This window comes from Culicoides brevitarsis, chromosome 3 (assembly GCF_036172545.1).
Source record: "Culicoides brevitarsis isolate CSIRO-B50_1 chromosome 3, AGI_CSIRO_Cbre_v1, whole genome shotgun sequence".
In the NCBI taxonomy this organism is placed as follows: domain Eukaryota; kingdom Metazoa; phylum Arthropoda; class Insecta; order Diptera; family Ceratopogonidae; genus Culicoides; species Culicoides brevitarsis.
The window spans coordinates 26,717,434-26,736,905 of NC_087087.1; the positions used below are offsets into that span (position 1 = coordinate 26,717,434).

At 26.9% G+C, this 19,472-nt stretch overlaps 3 protein-coding genes across 7 annotated transcripts; 2 read left to right on the forward strand and 1 right to left on the reverse strand.

Moving 5' to 3' along the window:
• The first annotated feature begins 8,333 nt into the window (after positions 1–8,333).
• Positions 8,334–13,800, forward strand: LOC134833320 (ceramide kinase). 5 transcript variants are annotated; one of them, XR_010162119.1, is made up of 5 exons: positions 8,334–8,505; positions 9,977–10,423; positions 10,504–10,701; positions 11,785–12,871; positions 13,679–13,800. XR_010162119.1 is itself a non-coding variant. In XM_063847604.1 (4 exons), exons 2-4 carry the CDS (start codon positions 9,988–9,990, stop codon positions 12,762–12,764), a joined length of 1,614 nt encoding a protein of 537 aa, XP_063703674.1. In that variant the 5' UTR covers positions 8,334–8,505; positions 9,977–9,987; the 3' UTR covers positions 12,765–13,169. The 5 variants fall into 5 exon arrangements, 2 of the variants coding, with proteins under 2 accessions (XP_063703674.1, XP_063703675.1); XR_010162120.1 differs by having other exon boundaries at positions 11,785–12,867; XR_010162121.1 differs by having other exon boundaries at positions 11,785–12,867; positions 13,721–13,794.
• Positions 13,801–13,842: 42 nt separating this feature from the next.
• Positions 13,843–14,274, reverse strand: LOC134835440 (protein UXT homolog). The gene has a single exon (XM_063850319.1). The coding sequence runs from the start codon at positions 14,272–14,274 to the stop codon at positions 13,843–13,845; it is 432 nt and encodes a 143-aa protein (XP_063706389.1).
• Positions 14,275–16,666: 2,392 nt separating this feature from the next.
• On the forward strand, positions 16,667–18,481 carry LOC134833294 (surfeit locus protein 4 homolog). Its single transcript, XM_063847566.1, has 6 exons — positions 16,667–16,824; positions 17,246–17,386; positions 17,454–17,576; positions 17,640–17,870; positions 17,927–18,106; positions 18,165–18,481. Exons 1-6 carry the CDS (start codon positions 16,774–16,776, stop codon positions 18,249–18,251), a joined length of 813 nt encoding a protein of 270 aa, XP_063703636.1. The 5' UTR covers positions 16,667–16,773; the 3' UTR covers positions 18,252–18,481.
• The last annotated feature ends 991 nt before the right edge of the window (positions 18,482–19,472 follow it).

Consider the following 19,472-nt stretch of genomic DNA (forward strand, 5'->3'; position numbering starts at 1 on the left):
TTAAAATGAAAAGAAATAATTTTTATAAAATTTTTTTTAATTAAATTAAATTTTATTTTTCAAACAAAAAACAAATATAAAACAAATTCTATTCAAATTTATTAAAAAACTAAAATAAGAAAATAATTTTTAAAAAACTTTCGTATATGAAATTAAAAAAAAAATAATTAAATTTTATTTTATTAAAAAAAATATAGGTAGATAAAAAAATTAATGAAAATTTTATGAAAATAAACTTCTATTGAACATTAATAAGAAAACGCTCACATGTTCCAAAAAAATAATAAAGAAAAAATTTTTTTACTCTCAATATATATTTTTTTTGTTCATGTTATTATTAGTACAAATACGAATTCTGCTTGTGACTGCCTCCAATATTGTTGTGACACAATATTGATCATTACAAACTGGAGCAAAATAACTTGGTAAACATTTTCCATTGTCTTCTATCGACATTCGCCAACTTCTCTGTTTTTGTCGTTTGTTGTGTCATTATGTGATAGTAGTAATAAAATTATGCGCCTCGTGTCTTTTTATTTCGACGTAAATATTTTTTAAGTAGTTTTCAAATATTCGTGTCAAAATTAGCAAATAATTTTTATTTTTGTGCGACGTAACACGCGTACACTCATGTGCGTTTACACACGTAAAAAATACAAAAAAAAAGAGAGAGAAAAAAAGGAAATCTAAATAGGAAATGTAAATGGGAAGTTGAAAAACACGCACATCAATTTTTATTAGTAGTCGGAGCTTTGCTGCTGCTTTTGTGTTTCGTCGCGTTCTTTTTCGCAGGTTAACTACCTTTTGCCATCATCATCAGTCGTCGTCATAAGTTCATGATGATGATAAGCGGAATTATGGCAAAGTTTTTTTTTTGTTGACTATAAACGAAATAATAAAATGAATTATGGGAGCTTGAAAGGCGAGCAAATAACGAGGCAAGTAACGTCACACACACACACAAGGAAATGAAATTAAAGAAAATTAACATTTTTTTTTAAGGAAAAGTGGTCGGATTTGAGCGATAAACGGCTTTTATTGGCAATTATGGAATTTTTGACCGATTTTGAGTAAAAAACTAGGCGTCTCCACGCGTTCAACACATTATCGCCAGAGTGAAATGAAAAGTTTTTAATTAAATTTTCACTTCTGGCTGGCAAATGTGAAAATTTGTGTTGTTTACGAGACAATGGGCGAACAAAGCAAATACAATTAATCAACTTTTTAATAGAATTATTTTGGAATTTTATGCATTTTCGACATATTTCGCTAGAAAATTCAATGATTGTGACAGTTTTTGCACTGAATGCTGTCCAGACAAGAGAAAAATGGCAAAATAATTTCATTAAAAATTGGTAATTCGATGAAAAAGACCTTGAATTACACGTTTGGTGGTTAGTGACATGAATTTTTATCACAAACCAACATCAACAGTCGTAAAACTATTTTTAACAATCAAAATTTGGGGGGAAATTCAAATTACCCGCATGTGATTTTAGCATCTGTCATTGTTAAAAAGGTTGTTAGCGAATGTTGAGAGTCAATAATGACATAATTTTACTGAAAATTCGAACATTTGAACCAAAAAATTGACACAAAATGATGTAAATTTGATTTCAAAATTTGTTTTTGATGAAAAGTTTTGAATTTTTGTTGGTTTTATTTAAAACTAGCATTACCAGTTGACTTCGTTCTACATATCCATCAATATTTCAAATCAGTGATCAACTCTCGGAACTATGCAATCAATTTGACTTTTAAAAATACCGTAATGTAGATAATTCTTATGGAAAAAAATATTCCGTTCTATTAACGAAAAAAATTTTTGAAATTCGTTCTATTAACATTTACGTAAAACTTTTGAATTTTTAACGAAATTTCAAAATTTTTCAATATTCTGAACAAAATTTTTGAGAATGAATTATTTTAATGAATTTTTATTAATTAATTTATAGATTTTATGACAAATAGTTTAAAATTTGTCTAAAAAATTGCTAAAAACCCAAAAATTAATGGAAAAATATTGTTCTTTTAACTTCAAAATTGATGTTCCATTAATTATTAGCAATTTTTGAATTTGTAACGGATTTTTTCCATAAGAATTATCTACATTACGGTAGTATGCAATTTTTGCCAAAATTTATGCAATGAGTTTTACATCATTTTAGAACTCTGAGTCACTCACAGGTATCTCGTTGGTCACTCAGTAATAAAGTTTTTCTCAATATTAAAAAAATTCTCATGGGTTTCACTTCAAGAGATTCACGAAACTGAATTTTTTGAAAATTTTTTATGGATTTTGAGTTACCACTCAATTTTGAGTGACCACTCAATTTCATACATTTTTCCGCTTAAAATAACTCAAAAACGGTCAACCTTAGCGACTTGGTCATAGAGATTAAATTTGTTCATTTTCGTTTAGAGAAGGTTTTAAAACCAAATTCAGAGAAAATTAAGAAAATTTTACTAATGAGTGATCATTGAGATACCTGTGAGTGACTGATAGTTCTCAGAATGAAATAAAACTCATTGCATAAATAAGCGCGAAATAGTTTTTTAATAGGTAAAAATAATTTTTTCCATATTTTTAACGAAATTTCTGAGAATGAATTATTTTATTTGTAATTTTTATTAATTAATTTCATATTTTATGAACAATTTTTATCTGAAAAATTAAAAAAAAAAAAAAAATACGTGAAAATATTGTTCTATTAACTTCAAAATTGATGTTAATTAATTAGGTAACATTAAAATAAATTTTAACGGATTTTTTTCCTCTAAGATCAATTTTGACAATTATTCAATGAATATTTAATTTTTTTTCGACTTTTCAAAAAAATTTTATCATTTAACAATTTTTCATAAAAATTTGGTATTTTTGTAAATTCTCAACAAAAAATTTCCGTTATTGTACATTTTTGATGATAAAATATTACAAAATTTGATGACATTGTATAGTAAAAAATTGAAATAAGCCACCGATTATTAAAAAATTGGCGGCAAAAAATATTCTTAGAATACAAAATTGATAAATTTTAACAATATTCAAAGAAAAAGTCGAAAAATGTTACTTTTTGTTCCTAAAATGAACTAAAAATTAAAAAAAAATCGATTTTTTCGTATTATGACGCATTTGCTCTTCCTGTGAATATTAGTGACATTATTCCATTGAAAAAATACGAGAATGACACTTCCGAGAATCCATCCGTTCACTTTAACTTCTCGGAATATTCAAAACAGATGAGTGGCAGACGACAAATTGCATTTCCCGTAACTTTAAGTATTTATGTATTCAGTTTCCATTCAATTCTCGGTAAAGTTTGAGTCAAATTGTTACAAATTAAGGAATTTTTAATCAGACGTTGCATTAAAAATTTCGTTGAAGAAGGATTTTAATCAAAAAAAAAAAGTAGTACGAAATATTGACAACAAGTAAAAAAAACTGTTCTTTTCGCCTCTGAGCTACTAAAATTTCCTTCTGTGTCCTTTCACCACGAGCTAAATAAACAATCGTCGTGTGTGCGCGCATTTGTACGATTATGATGATGATGATGATTTCTTTACGGCACACTTTTTTTTAGTATCTATCACAAAATTTCTTTCGCTCCGAGGAAGAAGAACAAGATCTGATGCTCGTTTGTGGTGCTACTGCTGCTGCTGCTGCTACGCGTGCTATGCGCATGAATGTCTCTCCACTACACGAAATAATAATAAAAATAATGATATACGCGCGCTGCATAATATACCATTTCGCTCACGTCGTCCTCGTTCGTAGCTGATATGCGGGAGCGACAACGTTAAATTGTGTGCGAAGGCAGAAAACGAGAAAATGTGTGATGTGTCTTACAATTTCCTGGTTAATGCTTCCTACTTTTTTTTGCCTTCTTCTTCTTCGTTTCTCTAAAAGTGTCTCATTATTAGTTTTCTTTTCTCGCATAAACTTTTCCGTGACGCGTGTGTCGTTCGGTCGTGCACAAACTTTTCAAGATGATGATGAGCAAGACAATTGAAAAGTTTCGCGGCCCATTGTCAGTGTGTGTGTGTGTGTTTGTGTATTTTAAATTGAAATGAAAAGTTTTTGCGGTACTCTCACACTTTTTTTTTAATTTCTATTGTCCTTTTTGTTCAATTTCATCATCATTCATTCTTTCTTTCAAAAACACAAGAGACAATAGAATTTAGGGAAGTTTTTGTAAGAAGATCGAATGCATTTGGATTTTAAACTAAGTGACATATGTAGCCCAATGCGTATTTTTAATTTTCATCCCAGATCACATTTTTAGTTTTTTTCCCAGTTTACGTTTTATTTTTACTTCCAAAGATTTTTATTAAAATTTCTTTTAAATTCTTTATTTATTCATCAGAAAATTTTTGACCCAGTGAACATTTTAATTTCATCCCAAAGCATATTTTGCATTATACTCCCAGTTAACATTTTTGGCACATTTTTGAAAATCTCTTTATAAATTCTTTTATTTTAATCAGAAAAATTTTGACCCAGTGAACATTTTAAATTTCATCCCAAAGTATATTTTGCATTATATTCCCAGTTAACATTTTACTTTTACTTCTAAAGCACATTTTTGAAAATTTCTTATAAATTCTAGAAACTAAAGATTTCTCTTTAGAAAAATTAAGACCCAGTGAGCATTCTACATTTACATCACAATGTATATTTTGAAATTTTTCCAATACTCCTTAAAACTTTTTACCTCAAAAAGTATTAAAATCATTTAAATTTATAAATTCTGACCCAGTGTACATATGAAAATTTTTTACCTAATGCATATTTTCATTTTTTTATATTTTCAATTCAAAATTTGGATTTAATTTTAATTTTTGCCCAAGTACAATTTTGACTCAGGAATTATTTTAAATTTTCAACCCACTGCACATTTAATTTTTTTTTTCAATTTATTTTTCGTTAAGTTTCGTATTTTTTGCCCTAATGTACATTCTAAATTTTACCCCAATGGACATTTTATTGTCTTATTCCAATGTTCATTCTTAATTTTCACTCTAATACACATTTTATATTATGTTGCAGTAGAATGTGCATTAGGGCGAATATTAAGAATGTAAATAGGGATGCAAGTAATTAGAATATGCACTGGGGAAAAATAAAGAATGTATATTGGGACAATATTTAAGTCTGTAAATTAGGTGAAAAAAATAAAATTTGTATTGGTATGAAAATTTAAAATGTTCACTGGGTCAAAAACTTATGAGAAGAAAATTTTTAAATTTAAATTGACTAAAAAATGTGCCTTGGGGGATAATCTAAATGTCCACTGAGGAAAAAAAATAAAATTGTGCTTTGGGATGAAATTCAAAATTTATTCCCACTGCACATTTTAAAAATTTTTAAAGTCTTGCATAAAATTTTTTCTCCGAAATGAAAATTTAATGATTTCTTGGCAAATAATTCTCATTAACGTAATTACTTACCAATCAACGAGATTTAGTCTCATGCCGCTTGTCGTCGTGAACAAATTATTATCTTTTCCTCCAATTAGCACTTTAATGTCTCCGTTGGTTGAATTTCCACAAATGTAATAATAATAAACACTAGTTGCTTTGAATATCTATTCTTATTCAAATAAATCAAGTAAATTTTTCCTTCACTTCTTCTTTCTTTTTCCAAATGGAAACGCCGCCGAAAAAGCGTTATTTACTATTTTTAGGAACAAAATTTAATTATTTATGTAATGATTTGAGTAAACAAGTTGTTGCTTTTATTTTATTTAATTCATCGTCGTCGTCGTCGTTTGAATTTAATTTTGTGACACATTTACACTTCCTTTAATACTTTTTTTCATTTCTGGTGCTGTATCTGTGTTGCCGCTGCTGCTCCGTTGTTTTCTTTATTTATTTTTCGGCGTATGAATAAATTAATTTCTGTCTATTTATTAATGTTATTGCGTTAAATGGAGCACTTTCTTGTTTGAAATTCGCCCGTTTCTGCGGAAAAACACGAAAAAATATGGATGAAAAAAAATTTATGGAGATCTCTCAAGATTTTTTTCCGCAGTCATTCACGTAAAATGGCAGAAAATGAAAGAAAACTGACGTGAGATGGTTGTTATGTGTGTTATAAATAGGCAGCAAAAGGCAAGCGAGCAAGCAAAAAGGAAACACTTCACTTCACATTTCACGAGCAAAGACGAGAAGAAGAAAAAAAAACAAGGAATTGATTTTTTGTCTCTTCTTCTCCTTGCTAAAGTGACTGAATGTGTGTGTGCTGCTGCACCATTACACATAACAAACTTTCCGTCGTCGTCGTCGTCGAAGGAGTCGGGAAAATCCATAAATTTTTTTCCAAAAAACTTTTCTTCTGGCACTTTTTTATCGATTCGTCAACGAGATTCACTTCAATTTTCATTTACCTCTGAGTCGCACTATTTTATGAAATTGTTTTTTGTTGTTTTTTTTAGTGTTTAGGGGAAAAATTTTATTATGTAATACATTTTTCCAGCACACAATACCTTGTGAAATGAAAGTTTCTTGATGACTGTATGGAAATATTTGAAAAATGAAATGTTCAGTATATGCAATATGTGTGAAATTTTGTGCTGATTTTGCTTTGTGTGTTTTTCCAGAGATAGTGGCAGGGAAACCGAGAGAGGGAGAATGAGAGGAGCATTTTTTGCGATACACGAATATTTTGAGTGAAAGGGAACTTTTACTAAAAAAAAATATTATTTGACTATGATAATATTTTAAGAAATATTTTTAATATTATTCTTTAAAATTTCAAACGAAATTTCAACACAAAATCTTAAATTTTTTTTTAAATTATTTTTAAAAAATGAATTTTCAATTTAAAAAATTTTAATTTTTATTTTATAGTAATTATCTTCAAATACCTTTTAGTATTTTTTTTTCAAAATTTTATCAAAAAAAAAAAAAAAATAAATAATAAATAATAAAATAAATAACAAAAATTTTATTAAAATTTCTTGTAAATTTCAAAATTTATCTTAAAAAATTTTTTTTAAAATTTTTTTAAATTTCAAAAAGCTTTTTTTTTAAAATTAGTTTTTTGTTTTTTTTATTTAAAAAAATTTTTAAATCAAATTTTAAAGTTTAAAAGCTTTTTTCTTAAAAATATTTATAAAAGAAAATAAATTAAAGATTTTTACTCAAATTATTTTCTTTTTAATTTTATTTAAAAAAAAATTTCTTTTAATTATTGTTTTTTTATTTTAATATTTTTTAATTTTAAAAAATTTAATAAAATAATATTTTTTTTATCAATTAAATTTGTTGAAAATTTTTAAACTTTTTTCAAATTATTTAATTTTTTTTATTGAAATTATGAAATTAAATTTTTAGTTATTTAAAATTTTTTTTCGAAATTATTTAATTATTTTTTATTTTTTTATTGAAATCGTGAAATTTTTCAATACTTTATTTTAAAAGTTTTTTTATTTTCGAAAATATTTTTTATTATTTTTTTTTAATTTTAAGTATTTAATAAATTTTGTTTTGAACGAATAATTTTTTTTATCAAAAATTTTAAAATTTTAATGAAAAATGTTGAAATTTAAGAAAAACTTTTAATCAAGTTGAATCTCTTGAAAATTTTAACGATTATTTTATATTTTTATTATAAATTTTATGTTATTCTAAAAATTATTTATTTAATATTAAATCATAAAATTGTCAAAAAAAATTTTTTTTTCCTAGACTATTTATATTTTATTTATTTTTCTAAAAATTATTCGATTTATTAAAAAATTCTAATTAAATAATTTTAAATTCTCAAGAAAAAACTTCTTTCACCGTAAATGTCGAGCCCCGTTACTTCCCCATTAGATGCGCATGCGTCACATTTGCTACCAGCATGTATTTGCCGATAACAACTGACGAGAGCGCCGCTGAAACCTCTCTTGTGCGCTTTTGGCCACACAGAGAGCTTCCGAGCTACGCATGTTTGCCAAAATTTTTCACACAGCGTCCTACAAGTTGTAGTCTCGAACGCGTCTTGAATATGAATGAAGTGTGAGAGAGAAATATCGCAATGAATGGAGACACATGGCGAGTTTTTTTTTATCAATTTTTAACAACTTTTATTTTTGACATCATTGATGGTCAATCAAGCGATCATAAAATTATGTGAAATTTCACACAAAAATATAAAAAAATTATAAAAATAAAAAAAAATAAATTTGAAGATTTTTCAACGATTCACGTGACTTTAGAACTTAACGGCATTCACGATAAAATTTTTTCAAACGAAACTTCTGTCAAACTGTTCGTTCGTTCTTCTGGAAATGTTTACAAAATCCATGACAGCAGCAGTACAAAAGAAATTATTTACAACAAAAAAATTCTCTTGCTCTTCAATATTCCATTGTATTTTATTTTTATCCAATTTTTTAATTTTTAAGTTATTTTTCTTTACCAAAGTCCTTCAAGGACGAGTGATTTAACGAAAAAAATGTTGTAAAAAAGTGAAATTTCCAAAAAAATAAAAATTTTTGAATTCCAAACCATTAAAAGGTGAGATAGACTAGAACAATATTTACGCAACAAAAACACGAATGAATCAATATCGATAGCTACAGTAAATATTTACGTTGAAAAAACCAAATAAACCATTAAAAGAAGAAGTTTATTAAACTTTTGCGACCTTGTTGCTCTAAATCAATACACATAATAAAAAAATCAAGAATATTGATTTGTATGTGCGACTTGTGAATATCCGCATATCCGACTGTTAATACTTAATTATCTACGGAACGAGTAGAAAAATATTTTATTTCATTTTTATGGAAACTTGTTTTTTTTTAATGTGAGTCTGTTCGTTGTATTTGTGATTTTTTTCTGGGATTTTGGATGCAAAAACTATACTTGTGAGAACAAGTTTTTGCTGAATTAAACACGTTTCTATGGAGTAGAGAAAAGTATTGAGAATTAAATTCATTCAAGATTTCATAAAAAAAAATAAAAATCTATGTGGTTTGAAAAAAATTTGAAGAAAAATATTAAATGAAAAATTAAAAAAAATTTTTAAATTAAATTTTTTAAATTTTTAATATTTTTTGAAGAATATTTAAATTAATTAAATTTTTATTTTTAATTTTTTTTTTTTAATTTTTAAAAATTTTAGTTTTTAAATTTTTTTAAAAATTAATTCAATATTTTTAATTTGTGAAATTAATTTTTTTTTTATTTTTATTAAATTAATATTTTAATGAAAAAATTGGTCTAAAATTATTTTTTTTTTCAAAAATTAAAAATAATTTTATTTAAAAAAAAACTTGAATTTCTTAAGAAATTTTAATTAATTTAAAATAAATAAATTAAATTGATAAAAATTAATTAATTAATAATTTAACGTATTTAATTTTTTATTTAAAAATTAATAAATAAAAAAAATTATTTAAAAATTATTTTTTTTAAATAAAAATTAAAAATTAATTAAAAATTATTTTTTTAAAATTAATTAAATAAAAATTAATTAAAAATTAAAAATTTAAATAAAAATTAATTAAAAATTTAAATAAAAATTAATTAAAAAATTAATAAAAAATTATTAAATAAAAATTAATTAAAAATTAATTGAAAATTAATTAAAAAATAATATAAATTAATTAAAAATAATATTAAATTTAATTTGATTATTTTTTAATTTAAATTAAATTTAATATATTTTTTTTTTTTTGTAAAAATACATTCAAGTAATTTTTCCCACAAAACTTTGTAAAATAAAAAATTCACACAGAAACAATTCTCGTTAAAACAATGCCTCGCACATTCGTCTTCTCCATAGACACATAGACGTCGACTCAACTAGCGTAAAGTAGAGACAAGGTCCATCTAGTTATATCGTTTCAATACTGTTTCAGTGCATATTCGACCGTCTTTCGTGTATCTGCTCTGCTCGTGTCGCGTTAATTTCCTCAATTTTCGCTGTTTATCGCGTAAAAATCCAAAATAATAACAAAGTCACTCTCATTCGCGACTCTAGATGCAATTGTCATGGAGCAACGATCAAAACAAACGGGAGACGACGAGGTTTTGCTCAACATCTTCAACGTGGGCCGGAAACGCTTCAAGGTATATTTCCATCAGAATGTCGTAAAGTGGCAAAGGTTAGAGGCGCGCGGCAATGCCGAGAATACGGAGAAAAAAAGCACGTCAATTTCGATGAATGACATCATTAATGTGACCCTAAAACCGTCAAATGGCAGTTCCGGTGCCCAAATTCATCCGTCGCTGGACATTGGAAGTCCGAGTGCTCTCACATCGCCCACCGCGAGTGATTTTAAGACGTTCACCATTCACTATGTCACGGAGCTACGACGACATGGCAAACGTGACACAGCTGAATTGAAACATAATTCTATTAGTTTTTGCTCAAGTGATTTCTCGCTCGTTCGTCATTGGTTTCTTGCATTGCACGAAAGTCTCAGAGGTGAGTGTATAAGTGGTTTGAAAGTTGCGCTGAGGCAATACTGATTTTTATTTTTTTGTTTTTTTCGTTTTCAATTTCAGTTTTTAGAGAAACACGACCGAAGAACTTGCTGCTGTTTGTGAATCCGTACAGCGGCAAGCGGAATGCATTGATCGTTTACGAGAAATACGCAAAGCCGTTGTTCCAAATTGCTAATGTTAATGTTACGTGCATCATTAGTCAAAGAGCCGAGCAAATTAGTGACATTATCATGGAACAAGAGTTGGAACGATATGACGGTAAGAATTTTTTTAATTAAAAAAATTAAATTAATGAGATTTGAACTAAAATTTGCTAAATTATTGAAAATTTTAAATTTAAAAAATTAAATAAATAAAAAATATTTTAATCAGAAATAATTTAAAATAAAACAAAAAATACATTTAAATTTAATGCGAGAAAAAATTAAAAAAAATTATTAAATTTAATAATAAATTAATTATTTCATTAAAAATAAAAAATTTAGTTTAATTTAAAAAAAATATTTTTAAAAAATTATTTAAAACTTAAAAAATAATTAAAATAAAATTTTATTTAAAAAATTCAATTAAAAAAATAATTTTAATTGATTCAAAAATTCAAAAAATTCAATGAAATAAATTTTTTAATCAATTAAAATTAATTTTTTAAAAAAATTTTAAAAAATAAAATTTTTAAATAAAAAAAAAGAGTTTTTTAATTCAAAATTTTATTTTTTAAAAAAATTTATTAAAAAATTAATTTTAATTGATTAAAAAAAATTATTGAATTTTTGAATCAATTAATTAAGTTTTAGATATTATTTAGATTTAAATATTAATTCAAAATTTAATTAAACAATTTTTCAAAATTTTATCTTATCTGAAAAATTAAGATAAAATTTTGGTTAAAATGATAAAAAATCGACACTGATAAAAATTTTTTTTAAATAATATTTTTTGTTCAAGGTTCTATTGAGTTTTTGTGGCACTTATAACAAAAAAAAAATATATTTTAATTTTTTTAAATAATTAAATAATTTTTTTTAATTTAAAATTAGTTAAATATTTATTTAATTTAATATTTTTTAGAATTATTTTACTAAATTTTATTTGAATAATTTAATTTATTAAATGAAATAATTGAATAAGTAATTTAAAAATTAAAATAAATTAAATTGAATAAATTAATTATTTTAAAAAAATATTAAATTTTATTAATTTAATTAATTTTAAATAATTAAAAAATAATATTAATATTTATTATAAAATAATTATTATTATTATTATTATTAAATTATTATTATTAATTATTAAACAAATTTTTAATAATTTTTTAAATAAATTCTTAATTTTTGTTTGTAGGTTTGGTAATCGTCGGTGGCGACGGCACATTCTCGGAAGCCTTTAACGGCCTTATTAGAAAATATTTGAACCAGAATCTCCATTTACGACTTGATGACGAGGCCTTTTCCCGCATCTGTGACATTCCCATTGGCATAATTGGCAGCGGATCGACAGATTGTGTCGCCTACAGCTTGTACGGGTCCTCAGATCCCACAACGGCAGTTTTAAATATAATTCTCGGCACAAAATACGGTCTAGATCTCGCAAGTATTCGAAATGAAGACGACGAACTCGTGAAAATGTATTGCAGTGCCCTGAGTTACGGCTATTTGGGGGACATTATTCGAAAAAGTGAGAAATATCGCAAATGGCTCGGACCGCGCCGCTACGAATTCACCGGATTTAAGGAATTTTTCAAGAATAACGGATATAATGTGGAAATTACGTACCTGATGGACGATCATGCGTCGACGGAGGACCGGCAAACGTGTTGCGGCACGACAAATTGCTCAAGATGCACGAAAGTGGCATCGAATGACACGAAAAACGACAGAAAGGAACAATGGCGGACGATAACAGGGAAATTTTTTATGATATCCGCGGCGAATATCAAGTGTGCTTGTAAGAAATCTCCGAACGGGATATCGCCGTCGTGCCATTTCAGTGATGGATATATCGATATAATTTGTGTGAGACACACGACAATTTTTAATAATATCAAACTCTTATTGACTCTCTCGAAAAATGACAAAGATATCGCGGATCTGGCGTTTGTGGAGCGAATTCGCACGCGAAAATTCAAATTTCGCGCATTAGAAAAGAACCGAAATGACGACTTTACGAACACAAATTCCACGCAAACGATTGAAAGATCGTCGATTGAGGGACTTAGTTCGTTTAATTGTGACGGAGAGTTATTGTTAGATCCCTATGTGACGGTTAGTGGCCACCGACAAATATTAAAAGTATTTAAGAAATCAACATTTCCAAGCGTATGAGCGCTTTCGCGTGTTTTTTAGAGGTGATCAGTATTTTTAAAGCTCAACATCCCAAAAAAGGAGATTTTAAATTCCTTTGCACTTTTGTGATTCTCATCATTATGTAGGTAGAAGTATAGGAAATTATATTGTTTTAACTTAAAAAGGTCGATTTAATAGTTGAAAATGTTTTGAAATTCAAAAACCTCTCAAAATTGGTGCAAAAAAACTGATTTCGAGATTGAATTTTTTTTTCGAAATTTTTAGATAAATTTCGAGAACTAAAAATTTCATTTCGAGATCGAAAAGTTCTTTAAAAAATCGAAAAATTTCACTTCAAGAACTAAAAATTTCATTTCGAGATCGAAAAATTCTTCTCGAAATCGAAAAATTTCACTTCAAGAACTAAAAATTTCATTTCGAGATCAAAAAATTCTTTTCGAAATCGAAAAATTCTTTTCGAAATCGAAAAATTCTTTTCGAAATCGAAAAATTCTTTTCGAAATCAAAAAGTTTCACTTCAAGAACTAAAAAGTTCTTTTCGAGGTCAAAAATTTCTTACCGAAATCGAAAAATTCTTTTCAAAATTGAAAAATTCTTTCGAAATAAAAAAATGTCACTTCAAGAAGTAAAAATTTTATTTCGAGATCAAAAAATTCTTTTCGAAATCGAAAAATTCTTTTCGAAATTGAAAAATTCTTTTCGAAATCGAAAAATTTTACTTCGAGAACTAAAAATTTCATTTCAAGATCGAAAAATTCTTCTCGAAATCGAGAAATTTCACTTCAAGAGCTAAAAATTTCGATTCGAAATCGAAAAAATTTTTTTTCGAGTTCTAAAAGTTCATTCCAAATGCTTTAAACTCAGTTTAAAGCGGATTCAAAACATTTTCAACTATTTTATCGTCCTAATTGGTGCTGTTAAAATCCGTTTAGCTGCGGATGTTAATCTACAAAGCGGATGACATTAATTTTTAGATAAAATCTAATTTTTTGCTGTTTTTAACTTGTGTAACGAGTTTCAAGCAGCTCGCTGTGACATTGAATTACTCAATATTTTAAACGTTAAAGAATAAAAAAGTATTTTAAATCTATTTAATTCACAGTTCTTTATTCCTCAGTAGCTGAGTTTTGTCTCCCATCGCCAACAAACACAACTTTATGTGAGCTTTTATCCGACAAACTTCGTCTCTCACAATCTCTGCTTGCTTATCCAAAATATTTATCTTCATTTGAGCGAACTTCAGAGCCTCATCAAGTGTGAATTCCACAAAAACATTCAAACCGATGTTCACTAAAATTGTCTCTTTGGAGGGAACTTTTGCCTGCATGAAAAAATCGCCGCCAATGTTGACTTGTGTCTTGAAACTGTCACCCGGCAGCGTTTTTATTGTCGTGATTTGATGTTTTAATTGTGTGTATTCGAGATTTTCGGCGGTAAGTTGTTGTAAATGTTGCTCGTAGTACTTGAGATCTTCTTTGAGCTTGCCATTGATGAATTCTTCTAATTTTTCTGTGGTTACTTTTGACATTTTTCAACCTGTTGAAGAGATTTATTTGTGATTTTAAAAAGTTTTTAACGGGAATTTGATTGATTTTTACCTTTTTTCGTTTAGCAAGGTTCAAATTTTAAAAATTTTGGTTTGAAAATCTTGAAAAAACATGAAAATCAACGGAAAATGATGAAAAATTGGAGATAAAATCCCGGGTTTGTTTTGAAAATTTAATTGACTTGAATTAACTGAATGGCGAGTTGTGAGTAAGTTTCAATTTTAGTGAACCCTTCAATTGATTTCTCAAAATTTTGAATTTTTTCCTGAATTTCTTTGAAATATTTAACAAAAATATGATAAAAATGCAGTTTTTTATGACTTTATTACAGAAAATATTAAATTACATAAATTAAATTGTTCCAAATTGATGGATTTCGTCGTATTCCATTGCCCAAAAAATTCTTCGAGTTCCAGATTTTTACTGATAATACAATTCCAAGTTCATTCCGTCGTGAATTTCATCTAAAAATAATAAATTATTCAATAAACAACCATTTTTTTCATGAAAAGTTATTTTAAAACTTACAATCTGATAGCTTGATGTTGTCTTTGTAGATTGTGTACCACTTTTTGAGGACAATTTTATCGTATCTCGTTCCTGTTTGAGCCGCAATCAATTTTTTCAGGTCTCCAACTGTGTCGTCAGCGTTGCATTTCACACGGACCTGTAATGTTGAAAAGGAAGATTTTGTATAAAACTTATTGAAGAGATGCAAAAGTTCTAGAAAAAATTCCTTACTTTCTTGCCGAGACGATCGTTGCAGGTGATTTCAATCATTTTTATTAGTTGTGAAATGAGATTTTATTCCAGAATATCTTGAATGTCTTTTAAAATGCAATTTTTGTGCTTTTTTTGTAGAAATGTTTTGATTTTAATGCAATTTCAACGAGAACCGCAAGAAACTTAGCTGTCAAATCGTTTTATTTACGTTTAGTACACTGAAAGACAATTTCATACCGGAAGTTTGATGACTAAGGGAAGACTTCAAATTCTGAAAAAGGTTAATTAATAAAAAAAATTAATAGAGCTCATTCAAAATTCGGTTTGGTAACAAAAAACTTGAGCTCGAATATCAACAGTTCCAATAGCGGAATAAAATGAAAATCTTTTCTTTAAACTTTTCATCCAAAGTGACGAAACAGGATCATTTGCAACTTTAGGTAAATCATAATACAATACAACTGATAATTATCAATAAGAAAAATTTTCGACAATATATGCCGAAGTATGCAGCAGTCAGATGGTACTATGTTTGAAGGGCTGCAAGGAAATTTAGTTGCATGGTAATTTTTTTTCTTGTTACCGTTTTGCAATAAAGTTATCCGAGAAAACGATGTTCGTTGCTAAGATGGTAAGGAATGACCAAAGTGCAGTAACTTTCATACAAATGCACCTATTGAACATGATGATGGTTAAAATTTGAACTGAAACTAAATGGCATGATCTTATTAAAATTTTAATAAAAATTAATGATAAAAGAGATATAACAGATGAAGAAGTAAAAAATATTAACCTAGGAGAAAAGAACCGAACTCATAAGAAAAGATCCCATTACATGCGCATGTTACTTTGATCATCGTTTTAAAGAAGTTAAAAAAACATGGTATTCAGAAAATGGTCCATTTGCAAATAGTAAATTTGAACATTTTTACTAAAGAATTGAATTCCAACATAGGGGGTCACCTCATGTACATATGTTAATATGGTTAAATAATGCACTAAAATATGATTCAAATGACAACACAAATTACGATAATATATAAGAATATATTGACTTAATAATTTCAACTGATTCTAATGACCCAGAAATAAAAGATTTTATTTCATAGCCTACTAGCCTACCAATAAAAAATACGATATTTAAGTATTTGAACCATTTATGTGATTTTCTTGTCGAAAGAAAAAATATTTCCTCTTGAACAAAAATATCAATTTTTTTGTTATCCACTCGAGAGTTCATCTTGCAATAAGTATTTAACAAGAGCTCACGCCGAACATTTTTAAAATGAAGTTTGAGATTGCTCATGTGAAAAAAAAATTAATTTTCGTTAAAATCGTAATAAATGTTTTTTAAAATAATTCTTGAGTAATAAAATTGAAAAGATTTAATTTTTGATTAACATATTTCAGTTGAATTCAAATTTTTTTACAAATATGAAAAAAATAAGAGCTACTCTGACGACTAACTATTACAAAAAAATTAAAAAATTTCAATTCAAGTCAAAATTTAGATCAGAGCTTTTCTCAAAAACTAAAACTTCTTAAACTACTAAAATTCGATTTTTAAAATTACCTGTTGCTATCAATTTCCACTCCGAAATCCATTTACAGTGCATCCCATATAGCAAACCAAAAGACCCGTTGTTTGACGTCAAACTTTTTGAATTGTTCTCTGGTTCAATAACACCGCGGATCCAGTGGCTAAAGACATCCACTATTATTTTTTGTTGTTATTAGAATATTTAGTTAAATAAATCATGAATATTCCAAACGAATATATTGCGAAGACAGAAGATGTCGCGGACCAAGTAAGTCCCTTATTCTCCAGAATCTGCAAGTATTGCAAGCGTGACGTGCAAAAAAAACTACGGAAACATTATGTGTACAAAAATTTCGTCTACGTCACCTAAATATCACAAAATATTCTCTCTCTCGTCGTGTACACATAATAATTTTCGACCATTTTCACACATATTCGGAAGATTTGAATTGATCCGATAGCATATCGCTGCTCTTTGGTGTCTTCGTGCACGAACTTCTTTGTCGAAATCTCTTGATTAGCTAAATTTTGTAACATTTAGAATTGATAAGGCGATTTCGGACACACATATGTGAAGACATGTAAATGAGTAGTCTAGTTTTTTTTCGGACTTTCACTTTTTCGGTTACTTACGTGGAACTTCTTATTAGATTTTTTAATGAAATTTTAATTTTTTTGTAATTTTTTAGGTGATCCGTAAGGGAAAACATGTTTTGCCGACAGTCGCTCGTCTCTGCTTGATTTCGACATTCCTTGAAGATGGCATCCGGATGTTTGTGCAATGGAACGAACAGCGGGAGTACATGGACATGAGTTGGGGTTGTGGCAAAGTAAGTTGATTTTATCCGTTTTTCATCGAATTTCACAGGATTTTCATTAAAAATTTATTTTTTTTAGTTCTTGGCTACAATTTTCGTTCTCGTCAATCTTTTTGGACAACTTGGAGGTTGCGCTCTTGTCATCGCGCGCTTCAAGGTAGAAATTGCTTGCGGAATTTTGTTCTTCATCGTCGTTTTGCAAGTGAGTTCTTTCAATTTTCCCTTGAAAAAAATAATTTTAATTAATTTTTTGCCATTTTTACAGACAATTGCTTACTCAATTTTGTGGGACATTCAATTCTTGCTGCGAAATTTGGCGTTAATCGGTGCTTTGTTGCTCGTACTTGCCGAATCGCGTAGCGAGGGCAAGAGTTTGTTCGCTGGAGTGCCATCCATGGGCGAAAATAAGCCGAAAAATTTCATGCAATTAGCCGGACGTATCTTACTCGCATTTATGTTCATCACTTTGATCCGATTTGAATTCAGCTTCCTTCAAGTAAGAATTATTTTTAATTTTTCAGTCAAAAATTCTCATAAAAAATTAATTTTTAGATCTTACAAGACATTGTCGGCTCAATTTTGATGGTTTTGGTAACAATTGGATACAAAACAAAATTATCAGCACTTGTCCTTGTCGCACTCCTTACTGTCCTCAATTTGTACCACAATGCATGGTGGACAATTCCCGCCTACAAGCCACTAAGGGACTTCTTGAAATACGATTTCTTCCAAGTAAGACGAGAATTTTTCTTTTACAACATAAAAATTTAAATAAAAAAATCTTTTTTAGACTCTTTCCGTCATTGGAGGTCTCTTGATGATTGTGTCTCTCGGTCCAGGCGGTGTTTCGATGGATGAGCACAAGAAAAAATGGTAAAACGGTGAAACTGAAACGATAATTACTTAAAAAAACATTAAAGTCAAAATTACTAAAAATGTTCCAATAAGAAAAAGTTGTACGGACAAGAACCAGACACACATTACACATTTCACAAAACAACGTTTTTCAAATTAACTTAAAAAAATGATAATTTTATTTGTTATTTAAAGATTTACAAAAATGCAAAAAATTGGAAAAGATAATAAAAAAAACTATAAATTCCTTTTTTAATGAAAAATTGTGTTTTTTAATTTTTTTTAAAAGAATAATGATGAAAAATCCTTCAAAATAGGCTTCAAAATAAAGTTTTTATACCAGACAACTACTACTGAAAAAATAAAAAAATAGATTAAAAAAATTCAAATTTTTCTTCAAAGACTTAAAAAAAAATAAATTTAATAATAAAAAAATTTAAAATAAAAAATTTGCAAAATAAGAAATTAAAATAAGTCTTAAAAATAAGAAATTTTTGAACAATTTTCTCATAATTTTTAATCTTCATAATTTTCTCATAATTTTTTTTTTTGTTTTTTTATAATTTTTTTTTTATTAAATTAATTAACTAACTTAAATTAATTTTTAATTAAATAATTTAATATTTTTTCTAAATGAAAATATCGACTTTGGGAGAAAAAATTTGTTTTTTTTTCTTAAAAACTACAATTTAGAAAATTTATTTTAAAAAATTCAGTAAAAAGTGCTATAAATATCCCAAAAATTGCTCACTTTAAGCATATTTTAATTTTTTTTTCTCCTATTATTTTTTTTTATTTTTAATTGGGTCATCGAATTAATTTGAAACCAAAAAACCAGAAAGAATTGAAAAAATAAAACTGAGCATCAAAATGTTTGCTACTAATAGTTGATCTACTCGCCACATCTGTTAATGGCGCTTTAAACTGAGCAAATTCAATTTTTTTATAATTTCCGTTACATTTCTTTAAGAAATAGAGAAATTTAAAATTAAATTTGAGTTTTTTTTTATTTTGATTGATAAAATTTCAAAAAAAAAAATTCGAATCTTTATTAAAAAAATGTCAAATCACAAGCAAAAAAATTATTTTTTTTATGTTATTCTTGCATATGTAATTTTTTGGCAAATCTATAATCGATAAAAAAAATTTAAGAAAATTTTCAAATTAGAATTAATTTTTTGAATACCTATTTATTATTTTTCATTTATCATTTTTATGGACAAAAAAAATAAAATTTAGGGTT

Bases quoted from the DNA above. Each gene is read 5' to 3' on its own strand.
- LOC134833320 (XM_063847604.1), top strand. From the start codon at position 9,988: ATGGAGCAACGATCAAAACAAACGGGAGACGACGAGGTTTTGCTCAAC. The intron at 10,424-10,503 runs GTGAGTGTATAA...TTTCAATTTCAG, and splicing joins ATTGCACGAAAGTCTCAGAG to TTTTTAGAGAAACACGACCG. The intron at 10,702-11,784 runs GTAAGAATTTTT...TTTTGTTTGTAG, and splicing joins AGAGTTGGAACGATATGACG to GTTTGGTAATCGTCGGTGGC.
- LOC134833294 (XM_063847566.1), top strand. From the start codon at position 16,774: ATGAATATTCCAAACGAATATATTGCGAAGACAGAAGATGTCGCGGAC. The intron at 17,871-17,926 runs GTAAGAATTATT...ATTAATTTTTAG, and splicing joins TTGAATTCAGCTTCCTTCAA to ATCTTACAAGACATTGTCGG. The intron at 18,107-18,164 runs GTAAGACGAGAA...AATCTTTTTTAG, and splicing joins TGAAATACGATTTCTTCCAA to ACTCTTTCCGTCATTGGAGG.
- LOC134835440 (XM_063850319.1), bottom strand. From the start codon at position 14,274: ATGTCAAAAGTAACCACAGAAAAATTAGAAGAATTCATCAATGGCAAG.